The sequence below is a fragment of the Heliangelus exortis genome, chromosome 18, assembly GCF_036169615.1.
Source record: "Heliangelus exortis chromosome 18, bHelExo1.hap1, whole genome shotgun sequence".
Taxonomy (NCBI): Eukaryota; Metazoa; Chordata; class Aves; order Apodiformes; family Trochilidae; genus Heliangelus; species Heliangelus exortis.
In genome coordinates, this window is record NC_092439.1 from 123,994 (window position 1) to 148,349 (window position 24,356).

At 59.3% G+C, this 24,356-nt stretch overlaps 4 protein-coding genes across 16 annotated transcripts in view; 1 reads left to right on the forward strand and 3 right to left on the reverse strand.

Moving 5' to 3' along the window:
• CTNND1 (catenin delta 1) overlaps positions 1-12,789 on the reverse strand; it is a 28,688-nt gene extending 15,899 nt beyond the window's left edge. For 4 of the 9 annotated variants that reach the window (XM_071761963.1, XM_071761959.1, XM_071761960.1 and 1 more), the window contains exon 1: positions 12,519-12,776. The gene's annotated coding sequence lies outside the window, so the exon portion shown is untranslated. Of the gene's footprint in view, positions 1-3,675; positions 3,752-11,762; positions 11,878-12,518 lie in introns of those variants that run through there. The other 5 variants (XM_071761962.1, XM_071761956.1, XM_071761954.1 and 2 more) reach the window with 4 other exon arrangements.
• A 2,634-nt stretch (positions 12,790-15,423) lies between these two features.
• BTBD18 (BTB domain containing 18) lies at positions 15,424-20,662 on the forward strand. Of its 2 annotated transcripts, XM_071761969.1 has the most exons (3): positions 15,424-19,241; positions 19,513-19,649; positions 19,750-20,662. In XM_071761969.1, exons 2-3 carry the CDS (start codon positions 19,520-19,522, stop codon positions 20,580-20,582), a joined length of 963 nt encoding a protein of 320 aa, XP_071618070.1. In that variant the 5' UTR covers positions 15,424-19,241; positions 19,513-19,519; the 3' UTR covers positions 20,583-20,662. The 2 variants fall into 2 exon arrangements, with proteins under 2 accessions (XP_071618070.1, XP_071618071.1); XM_071761970.1 differs by lacking the exon at positions 15,424-19,241 and having other exon boundaries at positions 19,520-19,649; positions 19,793-20,662.
• Positions 20,663-20,694: 32 nt separating this feature from the next.
• Positions 20,695-21,930, reverse strand: SELENOH (selenoprotein H). 2 transcript variants are annotated; one of them, XM_071761975.1, is made up of 4 exons: positions 21,402-21,930; positions 21,173-21,318; positions 20,973-21,085; positions 20,695-20,884 (listed from the first exon to the last, which is right to left on the reverse strand). In XM_071761975.1, exons 1-3 carry the CDS (start codon positions 21,545-21,547, stop codon positions 20,985-20,987), a joined length of 393 nt encoding a protein of 130 aa, XP_071618076.1. In that variant the 5' UTR covers positions 21,548-21,930; the 3' UTR covers positions 20,695-20,884; positions 20,973-20,984. The 2 variants fall into 2 exon arrangements, with proteins under 2 accessions (XP_071618076.1, XP_071618075.1); XM_071761974.1 differs by having other exon boundaries at positions 20,695-20,888; positions 21,402-21,929.
• Positions 21,931-22,070: 140 nt separating this feature from the next.
• TMX2 (thioredoxin related transmembrane protein 2) lies at positions 22,071-24,257 on the reverse strand. Of its 3 annotated transcripts, XM_071761967.1 has the most exons (8): positions 24,030-24,257; positions 23,503-23,563; positions 23,203-23,316; positions 22,980-23,056; positions 22,799-22,905; positions 22,657-22,722; positions 22,437-22,566; positions 22,071-22,324 (listed from the first exon to the last, which is right to left on the reverse strand). In XM_071761967.1, the coding sequence occupies exons 1-8, from the start codon at positions 24,216-24,218 to the stop codon at positions 22,190-22,192; spliced, it is 879 nt and encodes a 292-aa protein (XP_071618068.1). In that variant the 5' UTR covers positions 24,219-24,257; the 3' UTR covers positions 22,071-22,189. The 3 variants fall into 3 exon arrangements, with proteins under 3 accessions (XP_071618068.1, XP_071618069.1, XP_071618067.1); XM_071761968.1 differs by lacking the exon at positions 22,657-22,722; XM_071761966.1 differs by having other exon boundaries at positions 22,437-22,722.
• Between the last annotated feature and the right edge of the window lie 99 nt (positions 24,258-24,356).

Below are 24,356 nucleotides of genomic sequence, written 5' to 3' on the forward strand. Positions count from 1 at the left end.
ACTCCCCGAGCCTTGTATGGAAATGCAGAGATGGCTCTGATCTTTGCTGCTACAAGGTCTCACCTGCCCCACGGATTTGCAACAGAGATGCTCTGGAAGGAGTGGCTTGGTGCCTCCCAGAACAGTGCAGACACATGCCAACTCTCACCCTTGAGTCCAATACTCCCCACTTTTGGTGGGCATGCACCCATCTGGAGCAGGGACACACATCCTCTGCCCAGCCTCACCAGGTCCCTCCACAGTGAGGCTGCTGATGGACTACTGACTTGTCCCTCTCCCCAAGGAGAGGGAGAGCATCTCCTTACCACATCCCACAATTCTCCAGCAGGTAAGGGGTAGTCCTCAGACACCCTACACAATGAGAGCACCCAAAACCCCAGCCAGAAGGCCCACTGGCTTGTGATTAGTTTCCAGAGTAGTATTCCACCAAGCCACCAAGAGAGGAACTCTCCCTACAGAGACTGGATGCACCATGAGAGAACCTCGCCCAAGAAGCTGTGCTGCTACACATCGGTTCCCCAGCCTGCCCTTGACCACCTCCATGTAGAAGAGGCCAATTTTTGAGGTGTGTAAGCCAGTATGCTGGCTTCAAGGAGACTGAGCCAAGCCCATGCTCTTGTGAGCAGGCTCACTTGATTGCAAGCAGCCTTGGTACTGAACAGCAAGCACAGACCAGCAGGGTTTGCCTCTTGCAGGAAGGCACCAAGAGGAGGGACAGAAACCCAGCAGATTCCTCCAGCCCCACAGAGCTGCCAGCCAGGCCCCAGGCAGCCAGCAACAGCCGCAGGCCCCCACCTCTGCGAGTCCCCTGGGAACAGAGCCGGGAGAACGTGGCCACAAACAATGAAACTCGCAGGGCTGCTCAGGGCCCCAGATAAGGGGCCAGAGCAGCCGTGCGGCTGTTTCCTTCCCGTCCCTTCCACAGGGAGTAAACACAACAGCGGGGGAAGGAATAGGACAGGTCCCCCACCAGCCAACTCTCCACATCCCCTTGCACTCACCAACACCCTGTAGCCCAGGCAGAAGGGGGGAGAAGGGATAGCCCTCCCCTGCTTCCCCTTCAGGCCACCAGGTCAGAGCAGAAAGCCCCAGAAGAGATGGCAGCTGGGGGGCTGTCAGGGAGCTGGTCACACTGGGGTAGCCAGAGGAGGGGATGGGATCCCTGGGACACTGTAGACCCCTCAACACCAACCAGGTGATGCTCGAAGGTGGGCACCTCCATGGGACAAGGCCCTGCCAAGCGACTCTCTAGGGTGTCTGGAGCCTGCTCTGCACACCCAGCTGTCACAGCTCTGTAACAGGTAAGAGGTGCCAACAGAACAGGGTACCCGCTGCCTGAGTGGCTCTCCCAGTTTTTCCTCTTGGGTCCTTCTGCCATCAGGATGCTCCACCTCCCTACCGTCCCCTTTAATCCAGGATTAAAGACACTATTATAGATCAGCAGTTCCAAGTCCAGGAAGGTTGGCCAGCACTGCCCCTGGCTCTCCCCACAGCCACACACCAGCAGCTGTTCCATAGAGCTGCCTGCCTGCCTGCCACACACACACAGGCACACACATCAGCACCTGCTCAGCCCTACAATCCCTGGGCTGCAGCAAACCTGCCCCAAATCACCCTGTGGTGCCTTGCACACCAGGATTTTGGTGAGAGGAGTGCAGCACAGCTCTTCACTGCCTCCTGACACCAGCTCAGGGCTCTGGTCACCTCCAAAGACAGGGAGAAAGAGAACCTTGGCTACACAACCCAACCAGGCCAGCCAGAGAGCTGCTTGTGACAGCTCAGAGCCAAGTACACTGGATCCCACAAGGATGAAATTCCAGGGATTGCTTTGTGACCATTCTCCCCCTCCTGCTCCCTGGCCCTCTCCCTCTGAAGATACAACTACAGAGCATTTTTCCAAAGCCAGACCCTGACCATCTTTGAGGACTGCTGCATGAAAGCCTTTTCATCATGAGGCACTTGCTGACACACCCATTACTTAAAAAACCCAGCAACCCAAAAATATTTCATATGTCTCAGTTCAGGGCAAAACAAAAAGGCCTAAAAATTAAACACACCCTAGAGCAGCTTCTGCTCCAGGACAGCACCAGCACACTTGCCCTGTGACTAGCAGCAAGAGAGGACCCCCAGGGACCAACACAGCTACCCAGAAAGCTTTACCTCCAAATTCCTCTGCCCTTATCTCCCAACTTCCTGGCACCAGCACAACCCTGTGCATGCCCAGAGGTCCTGCAGTCAGAGCAGGTTCACCACACTGTGCCTTTGGAGAAGGGCCCCATTGATCCACAAGCAGATGCTCATGCAGAGCTTATCACCACAGGAACCCACCTCCCCCCTCCACCCTCCTCGCTGTACTTAAGGCTTGGTAGTAGACAGAAAGATATCCTAAGCCCTGACCAAGCCCTCAAAGCTGACACCAGTGGAAGAACTCTAAAGATGGCATGTTTATCCAAAACCTATTGTGTCCCTGCTTCCTGGGGGAACTGCCTTCCCCCAAAAATCAAATCTTTGCCTAGAAAAACAATTTCCAGAGCTAAACTACATTCATACCCACCTATAGCTCACCTGCCCCTCCTCTGTCAGAAAACACAGCTCAAGATTGAGGATTCCCCACAGGAGTAGCTTCCCTGTCAGCTAGGGAAAGATTAACGCCAGGGCCCAAACTGAGCTGGCAGATGGGGAATTGCAAACCACAGGCCAGAGAGAATGGACAAGATCTGGCAGATAAGACACAGAAGGCCTGGCAGGCAGCGTGGGGATCTCCAGAGCACAGCCCTCTGCTTGGGTCTTTCCAAGAACCTGCTCCATGCCCCAAGTTCCCAGAGAGCTACAATTAGAGCAGAGGGGGGACGCGGCCCCTCACGCAGGCTGGCTGTGCCACTGCGGGGACACCAGGAGCTCCCTAGGCCAGACCACCACTGAGGGATGCAGTGCCCAAGGACTTTGCTCTGCTTCACAGTCCCCAGCACCAACTAGACAAGAAAAATGCCAACACTGCTGAAGCAGTTTGTCTTGCTCTATCAATTTGAGGGACTCTGAGGAGAGCCTGCCTGCCCTGCAAAAGTGAACATCAATAGCTCTCACCACCAGACCCCCATCCTTGAGAGAGACAGAGAGAGGAAGCAACACTTCTCCTGGTTCCAGTTCCCTATCATGATGCACTTGGAAAAAACAGAAACCCCATCAATAATTCAAGCCCACAATTGCCCGAGCGCTTGTAGTGCATTACACTTGCTTGCTCTGCATAGGTTCACGGCCTTACTAATTCACCTCAGGCTTCTGGTCAGCCTCAATTAGCTAAAAAATAAATGAACCAACATCTCTGGCAGCCCTCAAGCCCCCTGAGCACAGGGTCCCAGCTCACACAGCAGTCCTTAGACCTCGGTCTGCCCAAGGCAGCAAGCACCAAGGGCCGCCAAGGAGCAGCGAGATGGCAGGGTATAGGGCAGAGAGTCCACGGTCATCCCCAACTCTGCTCTTGTCCTTAGCTCAGGAGGGCACAGCAGCCCTCAGACTCCAGGACAGCGGATGGTGGGCAGCAATTCCCACATCCTTTTGTGGGCCATGGAGAGCTTAGTCTGTAACCCATTCTCTCCCACCAGTCCAGAGACCCCAGAGGCAGGATTGCCCACGGCCTGTTCTTTCTTGCAGCGCTCTCAGCAGACAGGGACCCACCTGCCCAGGGCTTCAGACACCTTCTCTGCCCCAGGCTCTGCCGTGCAGGGCTCTTCCAAAGAAACTGGGCTCTCCCAGGGTACAGGAGCCACAATGGACTCTGGTCTTTTGGACTCTCAGGGCGGAAAAGGGGCGTTCCCAGGACACTGCCTTGGGTGCCGACCTGCCCCGGCCCAGCCCCACGGTCCACAGGAGCCGTGCCCACGGTGCCCAGCCCTGGGGAGAACCAGGAGGGTGAAGCAGCAGCAGGATGGAAGCAGCTCGCCTCCACCTGCCACATCCAACTGATTGGAATGGCAACAGAATAGCCGCCGGTCCGCCTATCCGCCGCCGGGACCGGGGGAAGCTGCCCACCCTCCCATGGAGGAGGTACCTGCCCAGACGGCACCCAGCACCGCACCTTATAAGGGAGTGGGCCCGCAGCCAGGCGGGAGGATAAAGAGGGAGATAAGGTCAGGGTGGGGCTGCTGCGGGGAGGATGAGGAGGAAGCAGGACGACAGGGAGCAGGCGTGTGTGGAGGGGGGTGCAGAAATGCACGATACCCATCGGCTGAGGAACGCATCTAGACACAGCCGGGGTTGAGAAACATGGTGGGCGATCCCCTGTGATCTGTCCCCAGCCTGGCCAAGGTCATCAGAGCAGACAGGGTGGGCGATGCCCTGGGGAAGGGTAGTGTCCCCAGATGGGTTCGGCTTGCCGCCCCAGTAGGACAGGGAAGGAGAGGCAGCCCAGAGGGGACGGTGGGTGGGAGGAAGGAGCAGCGTGAGGTCGGCCACAGAGAGATGGGTTTGTTCCGCTGGTATGCCAGCAATCCGGCTGCGGGGCAGCTGCGCTCCCGGGCAGGTGAGGGGGGCCATGGGCCTCCTCCTGAGCACGGCCAGGACCAGCCGGACCTCCAGGCAGCTGGGGAAGCGCTGGCTGCAGCCAGTCCCACGGTGACAGCTCCCCCGACACCCTCGGGGAGGAGGACAAGCATCTCCCCCAGCAGAGGAGCAGCCAGGCCACCGGCTCCAGGCAGACACCGTCCACCCACAAGCCCCAAGCAGTGAAGTAGGAGGAACGTTCTGCTGCACCCAGGAGACCCCCCCCCAACAGCCCTTCCTGCCGGGTCCCCCCACCCCAGGGGGGGGACACAGCAAGGTGGGGTCCCCACCGCTTCCCCCGCCAGGCAGACACGGTCCCCACGGTTCGCATCCAGCCCTCGACCCCGACTGATTCCCATGCCGGCAGCCCTCCCGCCGCACAAAGGCAGCTCTTTCTGCCCGCTGTGGGAATTCGCAGCTGAGGCTCGGCGCGGACAAAGGGATTTCACAGGCACATCCCGGCGGCCGGCCGGCCGCCCTCCCCCGGCCTCCCCGCTTCCTGTCACGGCAGCGCCAGGCCCCGGGGCGGCAGCCAGCCAGCACCCCCCAACGGGACCAGGAACCGGGCCAGAGCCCTCCCGGCGGAAAGACACCCCCCCCAGCCTCCAGTGGGGTGGCAGGGCAGTCCCTGCTGTCCCCAGAGGTGCCACTCTGGCAGGGGACACGACCTGTCCCCGTGGGGCTCGTCCAGACCTCGCTGAGCCAAGGCCTGCGCTGCCCCCCAGCCAGCCCCTGCCCTTCACCCGCCACCCGGCTGGACTTTCCCACCCAGCTGCCTCCCTCCCGCAGAGAAAACAAACATCAGCCCTGCCCCTCGGAGATAAGGCCTGCAAACAACGCCCAGGGAGCAAAGTCCTCCCGATTAAACCTCCAGCTACGACACCACGAGCACTGCCACCCTCCCTCGAGCCCCATGGGGACGGCAGAGGGGGTGAAGATGCTTGGGAACCTCCTCTCCGGGACAGATTTAGCCCCTCAAGGGCTCACAACAGCTGCTGGCTGCCCTCAGCCAGAGGCTGCAGCCCGGTGGGCAGCATTCCCAGCAGGATTACAAGCAGCCTCCCCCTTCCTTCCATCCGGTCACAGCACCCACAGAAATCTGCCCCTGCCAGAGCACCTAGTGCCAGCCTAGCACACGGACACACGGCTTTGGGCCCTCTAACCCCGGCAGAGAGCCCTTACAAAGCCCTAGTCTCTCTTTCCCAGGAAAGACACTCGAGATCATTTCCCCTCCTAATACCTGCAGTCAGGCTGGGACCCAACTCCTCTGTTCCAAGCAGTGGTCCAAAGGCCCAGGGAGGGTCATACTGCCCCCACCACGGGACCCTCACCACCTGCCTTATCCACCTTCCCAGCAAAGTGAATTCCAGTCACCACAAAACCACTACCAGAAACACAGAGAGGAGCAGGAGCCTCCCCACCCCAACCCCAGGTGGGGTGTTCATTCCTGCTACCCAGCAGAGAGCAGGGACCCCCAGGGCAGGCAGGGCCCTTCACCCTGCCAGATGAGGCACACACCTCTCCCCTCCCAGTCTGAACAAACAGGCAGTGAAGTAATGCTGGGTGCAGGAGGCAATTGCACCCGTGAAGCCAAGCAGCCTGAGGAAGCCACCCAGGAGGAGCGGGATCCCCCCCGGCCAGCCCAAACTCCCCCAGCAGGTAGGGCGGCCAGCAGGCTGAGTCATAGCTCCAGGCACCCAGAGGCTGGGCAGAAATCTCCAGTTGGCTCAGCATGACCTCACCCAGTGCTTCTCTCTCTAATGGCAATCATGCCCCTGCACTGGAGAGGGCTTAGAGGGCCCAGCCAAGAGGGGTAATGAATGGGTGAAGGAAAGTCACCCAAAAAGGATTAGGCAAAAGCCAAGGTCTGGACCACTCTTGGGGGGGGCAGGGGGAGGGAATGCTGCCCTGATGGTCTTCAGGAGGCTAACATCAAGTTCCCTGCAGTGCTCAGAGTCCTGTCAGGACACTCGCAGGGGCTGGCAGAAGCCAGTGTTCATACACAGCAGCAAGGGACACACAAGACAGCAGGCCAGACCATACTCAGAGGGACAGTGGGACTCCATCATACTCCAGCCCCCTGCTCAAACTGTTTGCCAGTGCCACACCTGGCTACTCCTCCCTCAATGCTCACTGAGAAGTGGCTTCCCAGGCTCCTGCACAAGCTGAAGGGAAGGAAACCTGCCTTTCCTGGTCAGACAGGAGATGACATCGTGACTTCCCTTTCCCGTAAGCTTCTAAACACAACGTCCTGCCAAGGGCCACTCCCCACCACCTCCAGCCCACATGCAGACACCCTGGAAGCAGGCTAGGAACACCAGGGACAGGCACAACCACCAGATGCCCAGCTGTGCCAGGATCCAGGAGGTCAGCCCAGTCCAACGAGAAGACCCCGGCTGGCTTGCTGGAAGCATCTCTCCTATGGGGAACAAATATGAGGGCTCTTTTACTGTGGCGGTATCACATTCCTGTCCAGGGCTGGGAGTATCCTACAAGCAGAGGGTGGAAGGAGCTTTTCCAACTCCACATTTACATGGCTGTGTCCACCATGCCCTAGAGGTGGGGGTGTTACCTGCAGAGCTCAGGAGACACTAACTGGAGTTCTAGCACAACATCTTGCTAAGACCATAAGCAAGCGTGCACTGCTGCTCTCCAACTTCCACTCACCTCATCTGCTCATTTGCACAGCCCCACCAGCCAGTGGGCACATACAGCCAGGGCCACCGGAACTCTGGTGTTCTCAAGGGTCACAGTGCCAGGACAGGGACATCCATGGAAAGCTGAGCCACAAGCTCCCCCATGGTTGCCTTTGCTGTCCAGGCCCATCCAGACAGGTCCTCTCACTAGCAAAAGTGGGAAAATAGAGATGGGAAATGGTTTTCCACACAAGTTAGCTACTGGGACTGCCACAGAGCTTAAGGGAGAGCAGGTGTCTGCCAGCAAGAGTGCTGCAGAAGGAGATGCAGGGCCTGGGAGCTCCCTCCTGCAGATCAGAGCAGAGACACAGCAACAGCAAGGCACTGTAGAGCCAGCCTCTCCACATCACAGAGATTTCTCCCAGAAGCACCCTAAGGCTGCCCTGTCCTCTCCTCACACAGCAGACCCTGGTTAGCAGCGGGTGGGCTGACACCTCTCGAGCCAGGCAGGGCAGGCAGCACAGCATGCTGCAACACGCTCACAAGAATGCGTTACTGCACGGGGCAAGGGGCCTGCCAGCAGCGTGCACAGGCGAACGGTGACCCACCCTTCCAGGTTGGAAAAACTCGTCCTGGCAGTTCCACACACTGCCTCCCACCCCAGTGGTGCCCATGAACAGGCTGCCCCATGCCACCACCTCCACAGGGGCCGCTGGGGACACAGGCAAGATATATGGGGCTTCTCTCAAAAGGAACCAGCCCAAGTGAGACAGGGGCAAGAGGAACACATATCAGCTGAGAACAATGAGACACTTTCCTCCTCCTGGACAGGGTGGGAATCAGTTCTCCATACTCATCTGCTCCAAGGCTACCCAGCTCCCACTCCAAGTAGCACATCTCCCCACCTCAGATAATGGCTCCCCTGCCCAGGAGGTGCTTCTGCAGTTACAAAATCCTCACAAAGTGCGAGGGGGGGAGCAGCTCCTCCTGCTTCCAGAGCCTTCCCCGGCAGAGGCAGCCCTCCTCTGTGCTCCCAAGGAAGAGGCAAGTGAGGATCTCACTGCTTCCAGGTCCTGGTGCCCAGGAAGGGCCAGACCAGTGAACTTTCAGGAGTGCTCACTGTAACCAGGAGAAACGCCCCTTGAACTGGAGCAGTCGGGGCTGGTAGAGAGTCACTGCAACAACTCCTGCTCCTACACACCTGAACCCAGCACACCACTGCCATCTGAGCCACCAACCCAGCATGGAAAGGGATGCCCTCATACAGACCCTGGAGATGCTTTAAAAGTGCTCCCTGCCTGTGCTGGAAGCCAGTCACTCCCAGCCTGGAGAGGCACCCCACCGAGACTGCTTCGCCAAGCCCTGCAGCCAGCCACCGACATCCCAGCAGCACCTCGACAGCCTCAGAGCCACCCCCATCTAAAGGCCAGGGATGTGGTTTGACAAAAAAAATTCTGCTCTCCCATCAGCACAAACATCCCAGGAATGAGCTGTTAAAATTAAACATTTGGGGAAAGCGCTCAGCCCAGATCAGGTCCCCAGGTCCAGGCTGGCACAAGCACAAATGCAGCAGCACAGTCACCATGGACCTGCAACACAAGGTTAGGGGTTAGGGGCACTGGGACACGCACCCAGGCATCCACTGCTCCTCTGTCACTTCCTTGCAGGGACACTCATCTCCCTGGAGGCTGGAATGAAAGCAGGCTGCAGGGCAGCTGAGGCTGTTCATTCCCAGCCCAAGCCCCTGAACACTGAGGGTCCCATCACCAAACCCCCACCTACAACTGCTCCAGGCTGGAAAAAGCAGATAAAAACAGAGGTAACAGGCACCCGAGTTAAGGGTTCACCAGTCCTGGCACCACGCCTGAAAGCTTGTGCTCTTAAGTCACCTGTTTGCCCCCGTATCCAGCAGCCACCTCATCCCAGACCACCATACTGTACAATTGTTCAGCCACAGTGAGGAAGCTCAGGAGAAGACTCTTGCTTCCACCACAGGGAAACAGAGCACTGCTGCAGGAGGACCACCCCACAACCCCTGCCATCCCAAGCACAAACAGGAACACGACAGAGCAAACCAACCCCTATGCAGCAGCCTCTGGATGGGCACAGCATGGGGACAGGCCCGGGGGCAGCAGAAGCCCCAGCAGCCTTCAAGCACAAGACAGGCAGGAGCCAGACAGACTCATCAGCCTGCTGCTGGGAGTTTCCAGTGCAAGAACTGGCTCAAAAAAAACAAAACAAAAAAAAAAAACAAAACAAAAAAAACAAAACAAAAAAAAAAAAAACAAAAAAAAACAAAAAAAACAAAAAAAAAACAAAAAACAAAAAAAAAAAAAAAAAACAAAACAAAAACAAAACAAAAAAAAACAAACAAACAAAAAAAAAAAAAAAAAAAAAAAAAAAAACCAAAAACAAAAAACCAACACCCACACAACCCCAAACAGCTTCCTTGGATGACGAGAAGCAATGAGAGAGTTGCGGCCACCTTGGGGAACTTGAGGACTTTGGTCAAGAGCCTGCAAATCCAGCCCCCTTCCAACAGCCTTGTGCTGAGACACATTCCTACTCTCAGTGCCAGAGGACAATCTCCTCCACCAGCCAAGCCCTGTGTCACACACAGAGGATCTGCCTGAATCACCCAACAGGTTTGGGGCTTGTCACCACATCCTAGCAACACCTGTTGCCTTTTATGAACCCAAACCAGCTCCACAGTTCTGCTTCTCACTGTTGGCCAGGCAGGAATGGGGGGAGACCACAACCACACTGCAAAGAGTCAGGGGTTTAGAGCTAGGAGAAGAGCGCTGTGCTTCCCTGGAGACTGCAGCACCGCAGTCTTGGGAAAGGGCTCTGTCCTTGCCAGCAGTAAATGAAAGACAGTTATGAGGACTTGTTGGGAAGAGAAACCAAGAGATTTGACCAGCACTCTCCCCTAAGGTCAGACACTGGTAACCTATTTTGAGACATCAACAGCCTTGCAGGCATGGTCCAAGCTATGCTATAGTTTTCTGGGTGTCCTAAAGCCACCCCAGAATAGACACAAAGGACCAAAGCCTTATCTCCATGCCAGAGGCTGGAGGAAGGACGAGATGAGAGGCAATCCTGGAACAGAGATGCCAGCTGTACAGTTTGGATGGACCATTCCTCCAAATCCCGGCCCACCTCCAGGGATGGGATGGCCCCAAGGGCTCCCCAACAACAGGGCCTGACCTGCAGGACAGAAGGGAAGAGGCTCACCCCCCTGCAGCAGACCAGGCAAGCCCAGCACATTCCACAAAGCAAACACGTTAATCTTCCCAGGAAGGTTCTGCACAAGATTCCAGCAAATGCTGCACATGAGGAAGGACAGTCACTTGAATGCAACAGCATCCTGGCCAAGCACAGTCAAGCAGAAGTAGAACAACTTTTTTAAAATGTTTTTTTTTTTTCTTTTTCTTCTTCTTTTTTAAGGGTACAAGTAAACACTGCCAGGTAAGAGAACCTGCCTCAATAAGGTACAGGGAGCAGGCTGGAGCTGGCAAGGTAACTGTGGGGAAGATTAACAATTCCCCCACCTGAGCTCTTCCCAGCACACCACCTCATGGAGCTGGGGGATACTGCCCCACTCCCCCAGCCAGAGCCTAGCAGGTTCTGGAGACCCATCACACACAGGAGCACATGCTGGAGGCATCAGAGATGGCAGTCTGCAAGCCACCAGCCTGCCACTCGCCCCCACGTCACCACATCCAGGAGAGCTCCTCAGGGGAGGGAGAGCAAGGGACAGAAATGGAAGTTTCAAATGAAAGCTGCATCCACTGACTATGAGATTTCTGCTGTGCTTGGTCCTGGGGGTGCTGAGCTTCCCCTGCAGAGATTAAATCTGTTCTCAATTCTACACCAAGAACTTGGCATCCAAGTCCAAAAGCATCTGCACAGTGCAGAGGAGACATCAGGTGGACCTCCAGGCAGCTGTAGTTAAATACCACGACAACATTCCACATGCCCAGGCAGTCCCAGTCGCACACAGGCATTGCCCCCAGCTCACCAGCCCACACAAGGCTGGGTGTCACAGCCCTGGAACAGGAGCCTGCTGCCCTGGTGTGGGGTCTCCAGTGGGGAAGGACATCCCATTGGGGAAGATAACACCCCATTACCACCATTGTCACCAGTTCCATGGAAAAGCCTGAGCACCAAGCCCTTGCCAGAGAAGGAGCACCAAGAGGTCCACCTCTCTCTCCAACAATCAGATGAAGCCTTGTTGTCCAGGCTCCTTCACTCAAAGCCCAGGCCATAACAGAGGTACCCTGCTTCCCTCCTGTGAGATAGGCCAGCCCATCTGTGCCTCACAGATGCCAGAAGTCCTCACAATAAGGGGTCAACCCAAACTTTTGAGCACTCTACACCAAGCCCTCTGGGACACACTCAGGAGGAAAGGGAGCAGCCACGCTGCAGAAGGCAATGCCACAGAAGGTCACAGACTCCCCGCACAACAGACACAGGGCAGGGAAGAGGCAACTGAGCTGTTGTTGAATGACAGCATGGCCAAGGGGAGGTAAAGAGAAAGCATCCAGGGTCGTGCCTCCCTGGAAGCGTCTCGGTGTCACTTGTTACCTGCGACCGTGGTAGACAGGTCTGTCAGGTTGTTTGTAGCTAGGAGCTATTCCATGAAGGAGACCGGCCGCAGGAGGGGGACAGCTGCCTGCTCCGCTGCACACACGACCCTGCCCGGGCGCACCAGAACAAAGACGCAGGCGAACCAGATACCGGGGAATGAGCCCGTCTTTGGCCAGTACGAGGCTGTCCACCGAGCCAGAGCAGGAGCCCCGGGCAGAGCCCCCACGGCGGGGCCGAGCGCGACCCCGCACAAAGGGAGCGCGGGGGCCGCCCGTGCCGGCCGCGGGAAGCTGGCACATGGGCCGCCTTTGTTCCGGGCAGGGAGAGCGGCGGAGGCGGCGGTCGGCACTGGGGGGGGGAGCGTGGGGGGGGAAAGGAGGAGGAGAGCAGGGCTGCCGCCCGGCCCAGCCGCCTTTGTGTCGCTCCCCGCGGGCTGCGGGCGGGACAGGTCCCGCCAGCGCCCCCGCCAGGGCCGGGCATCACCACCCCACCACGGCCCGCGGGGAGCCGCCCCACCCGGGTCCCGGGCAGCGGCGGGCCTCCGGGTGCCCGGCACCGACCGGCACCAGCAGGAGAGCACGACGGGCCCCGGCTCCAACGGGAGAGCCGCCGGGACGGTGAGGGCCGCCCGGCCCGGCCCCCTCCCGGCGTAGGGACGAGCGGCGCCGGCAGGCGCTGGCACCATCAGCCGCTCTCTCCTCCCCTTCCCTCCCCCGGGCCGGCGGCACCGGGGACGCAGAGAACGGGACTCACCGTGGCCGGGCTGCTCCTCGGCGGCGAGCCGGGTATGTGTGTGGGGGGGTAAAGGTCCTGCCCCGCGGCGGCAGCACGGCCGCCCGGAGCCCCTCAGCGGAGACCCTCGGCGGCGACGAGGCGAGGCAGCCGGTGAGGGATGGGGTGGCGGCCCGGATCCCGCCGGGCTGTGCCGTGTCGGGGCGGCGGAGAGTCGCAGTAGTGTCAAGGCTGACCGTGCGCCCCGCGCCGCTCCCGCACCTAAAATGGAAGTTGCTCCGGCGGGGCGGAGCTCCGCCCTTAGCGTCACCGCGCCGCGCGCCAAGGGGCGGGGATCGTGGGAGACACGCCCAGAACGGGGAGGGGGGGGGGGGAGGGAGGGAGGGAGGGAGGGAGGGAAGAAGGGAGGAAGGAAGGGAGGAAGGAAGGGAGGGAGGAAGGAAGGGAGGAAGGAAGGGAGGAAGGAGGGCGGCGGGGGCCGGGGGCGTCCCGGGCGATCTGGTTAGGGGGGTATCCGTCTCGGGGCCTGCACGTTACCCTGATGGGGGCTCTGCCCTCCCGCGGGGGCCTGAGTTGCTCCGCAGGCGCTGGGAGTGTGGGGCTGAGGGTAGGCTGAGCCCCCTCCCCGCCTGTCCCGGCGGAGCGGTGGGAGATGTGTGACCCCGTCCCGATGGAATTTGCCTGGAAGCGGGACTCTGGGACGGGACTGCAGACGATGGGCTGCGCAGACCCACCCGGAACGGGGTCATCCTTGCCCCCCTCTCTGGCTCCGTTGACCCGGTGCTGGTTGAGTCCACCAACACCCGCGGTGGGGGAGTACCGGTAACCCTCACACAGGGAGCTGGTCTGAGGTGGATTCCATCTCCATGCCCCAACCATGCCCCATGCCCCCCCCGGGCACCTTCACCTGAGGCCGCGAGTGGGGGGACACACCCAGTGGCCAGGGACAAGCCCATCAGGGAGGATCTGAAACCCCCACTGAGGGGAACATGGCCAATTTTGGGATGCCTCTGTCATGGCCAAAGCAGCGTGGACATTCAGAGGGCTGCAAACACGGGGGAGGGCTGGTGAGAGCACAGATGAGATAAGCTGGGGGGGGGAGGCTGGGGCCTGGGGGCTCAGGGTGGCTCCTGAATGGGGCCCTTCATCGCAAACAAGGAAGGAACACCAATGCATCAGCCAAAAATGTGACTCTAAAATGATCAGCACTTTATGGGGCAGCCATGTCATATCCCAGGACTGTCCACTGCCATTTTGTGGCTCTGGATGAGACAAAATCCTTCACCCCTGACCCTTGATGCTGGAGGATTTCCCCTTCCCTGGGGAGGGGAGGCAGTGATGCAGAGCCTGCTCCATCCTGAGTTCCCTGACACTCACCTGGGAGCGATCTGGATCCAGGTTCCCTGAAGATGACAGTCCTGGTGCTGGGCTGGCAGGATTCAGGGGCTGGGGAGAATCCTGCCAAGTCCTGATTGCCAAACTATTGGTGAGGTAATGACAAGATTAAGAGTTGAGGAAGGTTTTGGGTGGGGACAGGTGATTCTTGAGGTAAATATGCATTGCTCAGTGAGGTGAGAAGGCGGGGGAGATAGCAGCGTTTGGTGAAGGTCATCCCCAGCTGGGTGGGGTTTGCTAAAAGCATGCAAAAAAGGTGTCAGGAGGAGAACTGGGATTCAATGCATGTGAAGGGTATGAATAGGCAGATTATCAGAGGGTGTGGGATCCCCAAACCCTCCCCAGTGTTTGATTTGTAAAACAGATCATCCAGCCTGCTGGCTGTAAGGAGGTAAGGAGTGAAAGTGGGACCCCAGCAGCCCTAGGGGAAAGAGGTGCACTTGCAATTAATTCTGGAAAGAAAATTCCTTGCCTGCCTTCCCCACGGATTTCTGGCATCTCTGATGGGACAGGTCACCCCCAGGGAAAAGGCACCAGGGACACCTAGCTGCCCCTGACAGAGGCAGCAGGTTCAGGGCAGCCTTCCGCTGTGCCTGGTACACAGCCACTTTGCTGCTGTTCAATCGGCCCACAAATTCAACAGCCTTTTAAGTCTTTAGTTTGTCCCAAGATTAAAAGCACTGCTGTGAACACGCCTCTGCTGACTCGGAGCTGGAGATCTCTTTGAAGCCAAGTGAGGGCCCGGAGTCCCAAGGGCCACGGGAGGGAGCTGGGCAGGGTCTATCAGTGTGTTTTCAGCTCCAGCGCCTGAGAGCCTAGCCGAGCCAACAGCACACCTACTTCAGAAGGCAGGATGAATCCCCAGTCCACTGGGGGCTTTAGCTCACCCAGCAGCAGGACACACTCTTGTTTGAATATAACTACTGTGGCAGAGGAGTCCGTCCCACTGCTTTCCCAGGAAACAGAGATAGGTGTATTACTAGCACGGAAAGATTTGCCCTCTTCTGCAGTAATTATGTGTAATAACATCTTGTATGTCCCCTTTCATCCTGCAATGCTGCTATTGCCTTATCAACAAAACAACCAGAACATGGACCTACCACCAGAACAGAGCAAGGCAACTTGTTTACAAGACAGCAGTGTTCCTGGGTGCTGGAGGGCAGGAGGAAGGGGAGGCTGCTGTCTCCAGGCCCAGCACAGTTGTTCAGAGAGGTGGCCTGCATTGTTCTACATCAGGATAACATGGCACTTCCACAGCCCCTTTCCTATGGGAATCCCAACAGGTGGTTGTCTTCCCCCTATGTGAGGGGAAGTGTGACACCAAGTGGGTGAAAACTGTGTTGGATGCTAGTGCCAGAGGGGAGGAGGGAAACTGAGGCTGTTGGAGCTTTTCAGCCCTATTTGAAGACACCAGGCAGGTGTGCAGCTCACCCTAACACCCTCCCAGACCTGCTTCATGTGCTCAGTGAGGCACTAAGGCAGAGGAGGGGTCAGGGCCTCCTGCCCTCCTCCTGGCCTGCCCATCGTGTCAGCCCTTGATGTCTGACCCAGCTTTGTCCTTTTGTGCCCTTGGACTGTCAGATTCCCATCACATCTTTTGCTCAAACTGGCAAATGGCTGAAGCACACGTAGGAATCTCCTTCCCTCAAAGCCCCGCTATGGTCTCTCGCTACTTACAGTCTCTTCCTCCATCTCCAGCTCCTTTCCCAACCACAGACTACCTTCATCCTTCCCTCCTGTGGCAGCTGCAACAAAGCACGAGGCACCTCTGGAGAGCCAGGACACAGAGACAGCTCTTGCACAGCAGTCTAGCAACAACAGCAAAAGAGGACATTGCTGGTTCCTTTCTTGTAAAGAAACCAGCTCAAAATCTGCTGATGGGAGGAGATAGATGCTGATGTTCAGGAGACATGGGGAAGAAGACTTGCCTTGTTCTGGGCAGGGCCTCTCTTCCTATCAGCTGCAGAAGCAGCCTGGATAACTGCTGCACCTCTGGGCTGCTCCCAGGTGGAACCAGTCTCCCTTCCACCCCACCACTGAATCCCCCCAGGAGATAAACCCCACTCAACATTCTCAATCCATTGAGTCACCCAGGGCTGAGCCCAGCCACCTGCCAAGCACAGGCACCCCAGCCCCAGCAGAGAGAGGGCTATGCTTCAGGGAACCTGCTCCTGAGCACCAGGAGGTGGACAGAAGATTCTTGGTCTGACAGATTTTGCTGGCATGGCAGAGCTACAGTTGCACCCTTTTAGCCAGCACAGTCTGGCAGCAAGTACGGCCATTACTGTTTAGAGAGGAGTCAATAGGATCAAAGGGTGTCAGTTCTTTTTGCAGCATATTTGGCATATTATTTGGCTTTGGGCACTAGTAAAAGATAAAGTTGTAAAAGGCATCTGTTATGTATCTACAATTGGAGTGTTTACTGGTATTGCCAGATCATATATCCGTAAATTTTAAGGGCGGACAAGGCCATCGATGAGGGAGCAGAGGCAGCACTGCAGCTGCTGGGGGTGCAGTGGGCAGGACTGGGATTAATGCTGTCACCTCTGTGAAACACCAAAGCCGTCCCAAAGACAAAGGCCTGTAACCTGTGCTGGGCCCAGGTGCCACAGCTGGAGTGGCTCTGGGAGCCCTGAGCCCATCCCACTAGCCAGCCTGATCACCCACCACCCACAGCCCACTGCCTGCTCTGCCCTGGTGGCAGGCAAGGTGACAGCCACCCATTCCCACAGCAATCTTTGGGGCTCTGGCCCCACTCACCACCACAGGACATGCTGGGCTGTCTACAGCACAGCTCTGCTCCCGTCTGCAGGGCCCTCTGTGGGATACTGGGATCCCACCATCCATGGGGGACCCATGGGGCAGAGGAGCATCTGAGCCACCTTCCACCTGTAGGACAGGGAGATCCAGGTGGCCAGGGTAGGGGGAACACATGGGATCTGCTTTGCAGGCTGTGAGTGTGACTGATGCCTCTGCAGATGAGGGACTTTGTGCCTTCTGTCAGCTCAGGAGCCCACTGAGCCTCCAGAACCCCACAGGGGAGTGTTCACTCCTTGTCCAAGGCGGTGGCTGCAGGACCAGCTCTCTGCTCCTCCTGCAGACAGAAGAGCTGCCATCAGTCCTGAGTGTGTCCTGGGACAGCGACAGACATGGGTCACTCACCCTGCCTCTGGGATGGCCTCAGGAGTGGGAATGAAGACACAGAAGGACACAGAAGGACACAGAGAGGAGGGAAGAGCCCAGCTGTGCCTTGGTGTCCTCCCTGGGGTGGACAGGAAAAGGCATCTTGTCACCCACAGCTAGAGCAAGGTGAGCACCCCAGCTCTGCCTCAAGCCTGTGAGGGGTCTTCTGCATCCACATGACAGAGAGGAGAGGAGGCACTGGGCATTTCTCCCCCTGAGGGTCAGTGCTCTTGGTGGAGCAGAGGAGGGCAGCAGGGCTATACAGGCACCAGACAAGAAAGTCCCCCAGCCAGCACCAAAGATTTGGGTTTCTCCAGTGCTCGGAATGCTTCTCACTTGCTGATCACAAGGAGAAGTCCTCACATATTTCATAATTTCATTATCAAAACCTCCCTTGAGAGTTCATAATTTCATTTCACCCTGGCTCCGTGTCTTTCCCTTGACATCTCTGCCCTGGTTGGTTTACCCTGCTGGAGAGTGACTTCCACTGCTGATGCCCCTGTCAAAGCCCCTGCTGGCACCTCAGTCTTGGCTTGAGGGAAAGGGGGTTTCCTCCCAGCTTTGCTCTGATCCCCATGCAATAAATTCTCCCTCTCCCTGCCCTACATCTCAGTGTGGTTGGGGCACGACACAAAATATTGGAAGTTCCGACAGCTCACCTGTCCTAGGGCCAGCCGTGGCTCTTCTGCAGGGCTGCAGAGATCTTCTCTGTTGCTCACATTTCCCATGGGGAGATTTCCAGGGAAGGGTACAGAGGGGGACATCAGGCTGAGGACAGATTTAAAAATATGAAACAGCAGTAGTCAGGCTCTGAAATCAGCAGTAAAGCCCCTCAGTGTCTGGATTCATCCCCTCCCAGGGAACTCATTTTTTCCAAGTGACAGTTCTGACCATTGTAATTCTAAAAGATTGCAAGGGGTGGGGGAGGAAACAGCTCTATTTTTTTTCTATTTTTATGAGCATATGATAGCGCTTTGATACAAAATTATGTGTTTTGCTGTATCCCTTGGTATTTACAGCTCGTCTCCAAGCCACCCGAGGGCAGTGGAAATCCTGCCACTAACCTCACAGCTGCTGACCCAGACACATCACCACTTCCTTTCTTTCTTGTCCATTTTGCACACAGCAAAAACAGAGAAAAAAGTACCCTCATACGCCAAACCAGATGAAAATCCATCTGCATAGCCACAGAAAATACCAAGGGATACCTCATTTGAAAACTTAGTAGGTTTAAAAACTACAGCATCATTTAGACTCCTATTCTTCCACCCACTTTGGTTGTTTGTCAGAACTGCTAATATCTCCAGGCAATAGGGATGGTATTATTATAACTGCTGTTCATGTGTGTGGAGTGACTGACGCAGATGTTTTTACAATAGATGCTTTATAAAATGACAAAATACTTTCAAACTAAGTAGGCAGCATCGTTTGCATGATGGACAACTTCCAAAATACCCACAATCTTCCCCTTTCTGCCAGCTGTTTGTATGCCCTGCTCCAGGAGTAAGCGAGCTGCAAAAACATTGTTTCTTGCAGGCAAGTCCACAATAGGCTTTAAAAATCCAAAACAAGGCCCAACACAGGCCACTGAACTAATGAACTCCAATGCCACCTTGCCAGGAAGGGCTGCTCTGCAGACAGCATGTTCAGTTATTTGTGTTCTTCAGAGGCAACCAGAATTGCCACTAAGCCCTTTCCTCACATTACAGCTTGTCTGCACTCTGCAGAACGGCAGGACAGGGGGGCTGTCCCCTGCTCGCCCCAATCCACCCTGCCCCGGGAGCTGCAGCTGGGAGGGCAAAGACCATCCCACAGCCTGGGTTTGGCCTCACAGCCTGCCGCCTTCCAGAGCCCAGGGGCAGCTTTAACAAAACACCAACTGGAACGCCATTTTGCGACGATCCACGAGCCTTTCGCTCCAACCCAGGCAGCGCAGAGTGGGAGCTGGGGCCTCTCCCCAGACTCCGCACCCCCCAGACCCGACGGGTCTGCCCGCCCTCGTCACAGCCCCTGCTGCGCCGCCATTGGCTGGCAGACCGCGATTGGCAGCGGAGCGGACCAATGGTAAGAGCCTGGCTGAGCGGGGCGAGGCGCGTTGGCCACATGAGGCGACGGGGCGCGAGGCGCGAGTGGGCCGAGCTGGCGAGGACGGAGCCACTCTGGCAGGTACGGGGGGGGGGCGGAGGGGCAGGGGGCCCCAAGCCCGCCGGTTTTCACCCCAAAATCTCCGCGGGCGGTGCCCTCTGGTGGATGGTGTGCCATCGCACGAGCACACGGGGCTTTGCCCGGCGGCTGTGCAGCCTACTGCAGGGGTGATGCGGACCGCAGCCCCGTGCTCCTGCGGGGGCCCCGGGGCACCCCGGCCCCGAGCCGTGCAGGGAGGCCCCGAGCAGGGCAGGTGGGTGCCACTCCCCCCATCGCTGCGCTGTCCCCTCAGGGCACCCATGGGCTCTCCGACGGCCACGCCGAGGCTGCTGTACCGCAGCACCCGCCTCCTCCGCACGGCCTTCCAGCACTTGCACCAGCAACAGCAGCGAGCAGATGTCTTCTGTGATGTGGTCCTGCAGGCTGAAGGTGAGTGGGCAGCGTAGCCAGGGAGGTGCCTGGGGCCCCCCGCCCCCCAGGGAAGACCAGGGGGGCCGGCAGGACAGTGACAGCCGCTGTTGCGTTGCAGGTGAGGCAGTGGCAGCCCACTGTTCTGTCCTCTCTGTCTGCAGCCCCTTCTTCATGGAGCAGCTGGGTCGGGAGCTGCCCCCCCGGGGTGGCAGGGTGGTGCTGGAGCTGGGGGAGCTGAAGATTGGGGTGCTGCGCAAGCTGGTGCGCTTCCTGTACACTGCCGAGCTGGAAGCCACGCGGGAGGAGGTGCAGGAGGTGCTGGCAGCTGCCCGCCGCCTCCGTGTCACTGAGTTGGAGTCACTGCAGCTCCGGGGGGGACGGCTAGTGCGGCCAGGACCCCCACGGCAGCTTGACCGCTCCTGTCTACAAGCCCCCCGGCAGGGTTTTGCCAGGGCAGTGGGCAGCAAAGCTGAGCCGGGTAGTGCCAGCATCCCCCCCAGGAGCACTGATGTCCCCTTTGGGACCACCAGCATCACCCCGCGGGTACGGCCAGGGTCTCCCGGGACAGCACAGCCGGGCCCTGTGGGGCGGGTGAAGCTGCGTAAGGTGGAGAGTGGGGAGTGCTGGGAGGTGGTGCGGGAGCGGCACTGGCAGCCCCCAACCGCCCTGCCAGTGAGCGAGGTGGGGGTGGTGGAACCACGGCCTCCACGAGATGTGGGGGTACCAGGGCGAGTAGGCAGGCGCTCACCCCCCAGAAAGAAGCAGGGCCAGGCGCTCCCTGTACCCCATCAGGCCTGCAGGCAGGCAGTGCTCCCGGGGGTCCCCCCTGATGACCCCCAAGAGGAGGAGGTGGACGTGGGGACAGCGGAGCTGTGCCTGCCCCCCAGCACCTTCTGCGTTTGGCCGTGCCCCTCCTCTGAGTCAGACCAGGAGGTGGATGTCCTTGCCTAGGGGAGGGGTTGCACCCCCCAGACAGTGCCGGCAGAGCTGCCCCACCCCACGAGTAGGGGCTGTCTCAGCCCCTCCGTCTGTGTGGCATCAAAATAAAGTGCTGGAGTCGGTGTTGCTGCACCGTGGGGCTGCCGAGCTTTACTGGGGAAGAGAAGGGGGGTGATGCGGGGAATGCAGGGGGGGAGCCAGGGGGACTGGACACGGTGGAGCTGTAACATTGGAGACGGGACTGAGGCTGGCTGGTGCCCCCCACTTCATCTCGCCTCTTCATTGATGCTCGCGCCATGGGTGCTGGTCCCGACCTGGCTGCAGGAGAGGGTGGGTGGTGTGTGGTCCTGGTCATTGTTCCTGTCCCATCTCTGTCCCCCTTCTGTCCCCGTCTCTGCTCACCTGGTCTCCCCTCTACGCCAAGCTACTCTTCAGGGCTTCCACCACGGCCTCTGGCTGAGGGAACTTCAGCTTGCGGGGAGGCCCCTTCGCGATGCCGCTCCACAGCTCCACAGCTGGGCATAAAGGGCCAGGAGTCAGAGGCGGTGGGAAGCCCTTCCCTCCTCCCCCCCCAACCCGCCGCCTCCCGGCCCCACACTCACTGCTGCCGTCCTCCTTCACCAGCGACACTTCGAAGCTGTTCCTGCGCGGCGGGCGGGGGTTGATGTCCACGGGGAGGTGGGACAGGGCCCCCTGCAGGGCCTCGCTCACCGCCGCCGCATTCCGTCCAAACACCCGTCAGCTCTTGCTAGGGGGACACAAGGGGGGTTAGCACCAGGGGTGCCCGCACGGGGGCAACCCAGGACCCCCCCCCGAACGGTGCAGGCTCACCAGTGCTCGATGACGACGCGGGGGCCGCTGACCTCCGGGCTGGCTTCTCCCTGGGCTCGGGTCCGCTTCTGTGGGGTCCCCGCCTGCTCCGGAGCCTCGTCTGCCGGCGGCTGAGGGGGACCGCGCTTCCTCCGGCGGGAAGCCATACTGGGGAGAGCCGCCGGGCGAGGGGGCGACGAAGCGGGATAGGGAAGAGTGGGACCAGGGGTATGCCGCTACCAGTGGGCGGGGGAAGGGTCCCCACAGGGATCCTGCTTCGTGGAGGGTGAGGGGGCGTTGAGGAAAGGAGCCCGGTCGTGAGAGGTACGCAGGGGAGACCGCTGTGGGTGAGCAGGCCCCACCTGCGCACCGCCCTGACCACTTGCAGGGACCGCGCTGGGCTGCACCAGTCGGGAGAGACGGGGACGGCAGAAGCGGGGCTCGAACTGAACGGCGCTCCGGAGCCCACGGACCGAAGGACCGGGCCACACTTTCCGCGAAACCCTCTCGCCCTCCAGGGATCAGGATGGGAGACGCCATGGGCGGCTGGAACACCCCTCTCCCTCCCCCCTCCTCCCCCCCTCAGAACAGTGGTACCACCCGCCCCGCCTGCAGCCTGCCCCGAGACACCGGCCAATCAGCGCCGCGTCCTGGCACCAGGCCCCGCCCCGCGGTCATGCGCACACGGTGAGGGGTGCGTGGGTTTATTACCGCCGAGCGGGAACCGATACCGGAGGGGTATGGGCAGGAGGGGTGGCGGCCCCACGGCCCGGCCCCGAGACACCGCGGGCGGTGGCTCTAGGCAGCGTCTACTTGTCCTTCTTGGTCTCCCCGGCGGGCACCTGCCCGCCGGGGGGCTCCTCGGGACCCTCCTCCCGCGACTTGGACTGCTTCTTGGCCTTCTGGTAAAGCTCGTTGAGGTTGAACTCCCGGATCACGTTCTCCTGCAGCCGAGAGGCAGCGCTGGCACCCCTGGGCCTCCCCACAGCCCCAGCTGGCTGCTGAGACCCACTCCTGCCCCAGGGTGGGGGGCGAAGGCTGGAGCCTCCCACCCACCTCAGAGAAGGTCCAGGAGACAGCCCGGCCCTTCTTGTCGATCTGTGGCCGGCGCATGGTCTCTATCCCGCCCTGGAAGAGGATGAGGGTGGGCAGCTGTTTGGTGAGAGGTGAGGTGCTGACCTTGTACCTGCAGCAGGAGAGGGATAGGCCTGTGGTGACCCCTGGGCGGCTGGAGGGGGGCCCAGGGCTTCTGGAATGGGTTGTGCCCCCCCCAGACCTGGTGCTGACATCTGTGTACCGGCCAACGTCCACCTTCCCAAAGTGCAGCCCCACGCAGTTGTACCTGGGGAGGACAGGTTGTGGTGGGCAGCTGCAGGGCTGGGAGCGAGCCCTGGAACATCCCGAGTCCCACCACTCACTTGAGCGAGAGGTCAGCAAAGATGGGGGCGAAGGACTGGCACTCATTGGACCAGTTGGCAAAGAACTCAACGATCCAGGTCACCCGCTTGTCCCGTTCCAGTTCCTCCTGCAACAGGGGCACGGGGCTCAGCAGGGGTGGCAGACAGAGCCCCCTGTGCCCCCCAGAGAGAGGATACTCACATCTATAGTTTTGTCACTGAAATACTTGATGTACTCAGGGCCCATGTAGAGGGGTGGCTTGCAGGTCATCAGGAATACTGCAAAGGCAGCGGCCATGAGTCCCCCCTCAGCCCCGGGGGGGTAAGGCTCCTCCCACTGCAGGCAGACTCTCCCCCACCCCCCCACTCAAGGCATTTCCTGAGCCCCACCCCTGGGGATGTGGGTTTTACTCCCCAGGTCTCACCAATGCAGAGTGTGAGGTACAGCAGGCCCATGCGGATGTCGAGGCGAAAGAAGAGGATGGCGTTGGCCACTTTGCTGAACATGAAGATGTTCCCAATGTGCTGCTCCACAGTGACTGCAGAAGGGAGGGAGGTATAAAAGACGGGGCTTCCCAGAGGAAGGACAGGGTTCCCCAGAAGATTAGGGGGATCCTGACAGAGAGCAAGATCTGGTCCTCCAGATCCCATCCAGCTCCCTGGGGGAGGCCCCACAAGCAGCCCCAGTCCTCTGCACCCACCCTACAGTGCAGGCCCCAACTCACTGGAGCGTCTGTTCTTCATCATCACGATGGCGCTGAGGAACATGAGGATCTCCACCTCCCGCTGGGACAGGAGAGATGGTGTGAGCAGGAGGCACCCACAGGACACTGCACAGCCTGGAAGTGGCTGCCAGTGCCAGTGTAGCTGCACTAGCCTCCTACACCCAGACTGCTGCTGGCCCTGCCTGGCACAGCCCCAGGCCTTGTCTGTTCCCCGTTTCCTCCTGGAGCAACTCTCCCTCCCGATTCCTGAGGGGGAAACAGCAAGGAGAACGAGCTACCGCTGCACTGATAGCCTCCCGACCTCGCTAGTGCCTGGGGAGCCCCTCAGGAGTGTGGGAGCACCGGTGGGGCAATGCCGATAGTTACTACGCTTACAGCCCAGAGGGTGGACAGGCCTGGGGGCACGGGGGCCGATCAAGGCGGTCAGGCCTGGGGGGTGCAGACCTAGAGGGGGCCAGGCCCGGGGGACGCGGGGGCAGGCCGGGGCAAAGGCCCAGGGGATGCGGGAGGCAGGCCCGTCCACTCACCCAGTCAAAGTCACAGGGGTTGCCATCCTCCCGTTGCGAAGGCAGCCCGTGGCACAGCGGCGGGACCTTGCGGACGAGAAGAAAGGCGGTGGCCAGCAGCGCGGAGAGCGGGTAGTAGGGCCGCGCCAGCCACCGGACCAGCCCCGGCACCGAGTACAGCAGCGCCAGCAGCGGCGCCAACACCGCCATCTTCCTCCGCTCTGCGCCGCGCCGCGCCGCCCCGCCCCCATTGGCCCCGCCTACCTCGCCGTCTGAGGAGGGCGGTGCTGTGTTCCCGTTGGCCAATGGCGAGAGGCAACGTCGACTCCTTCCCACCCTTAGCAGGCT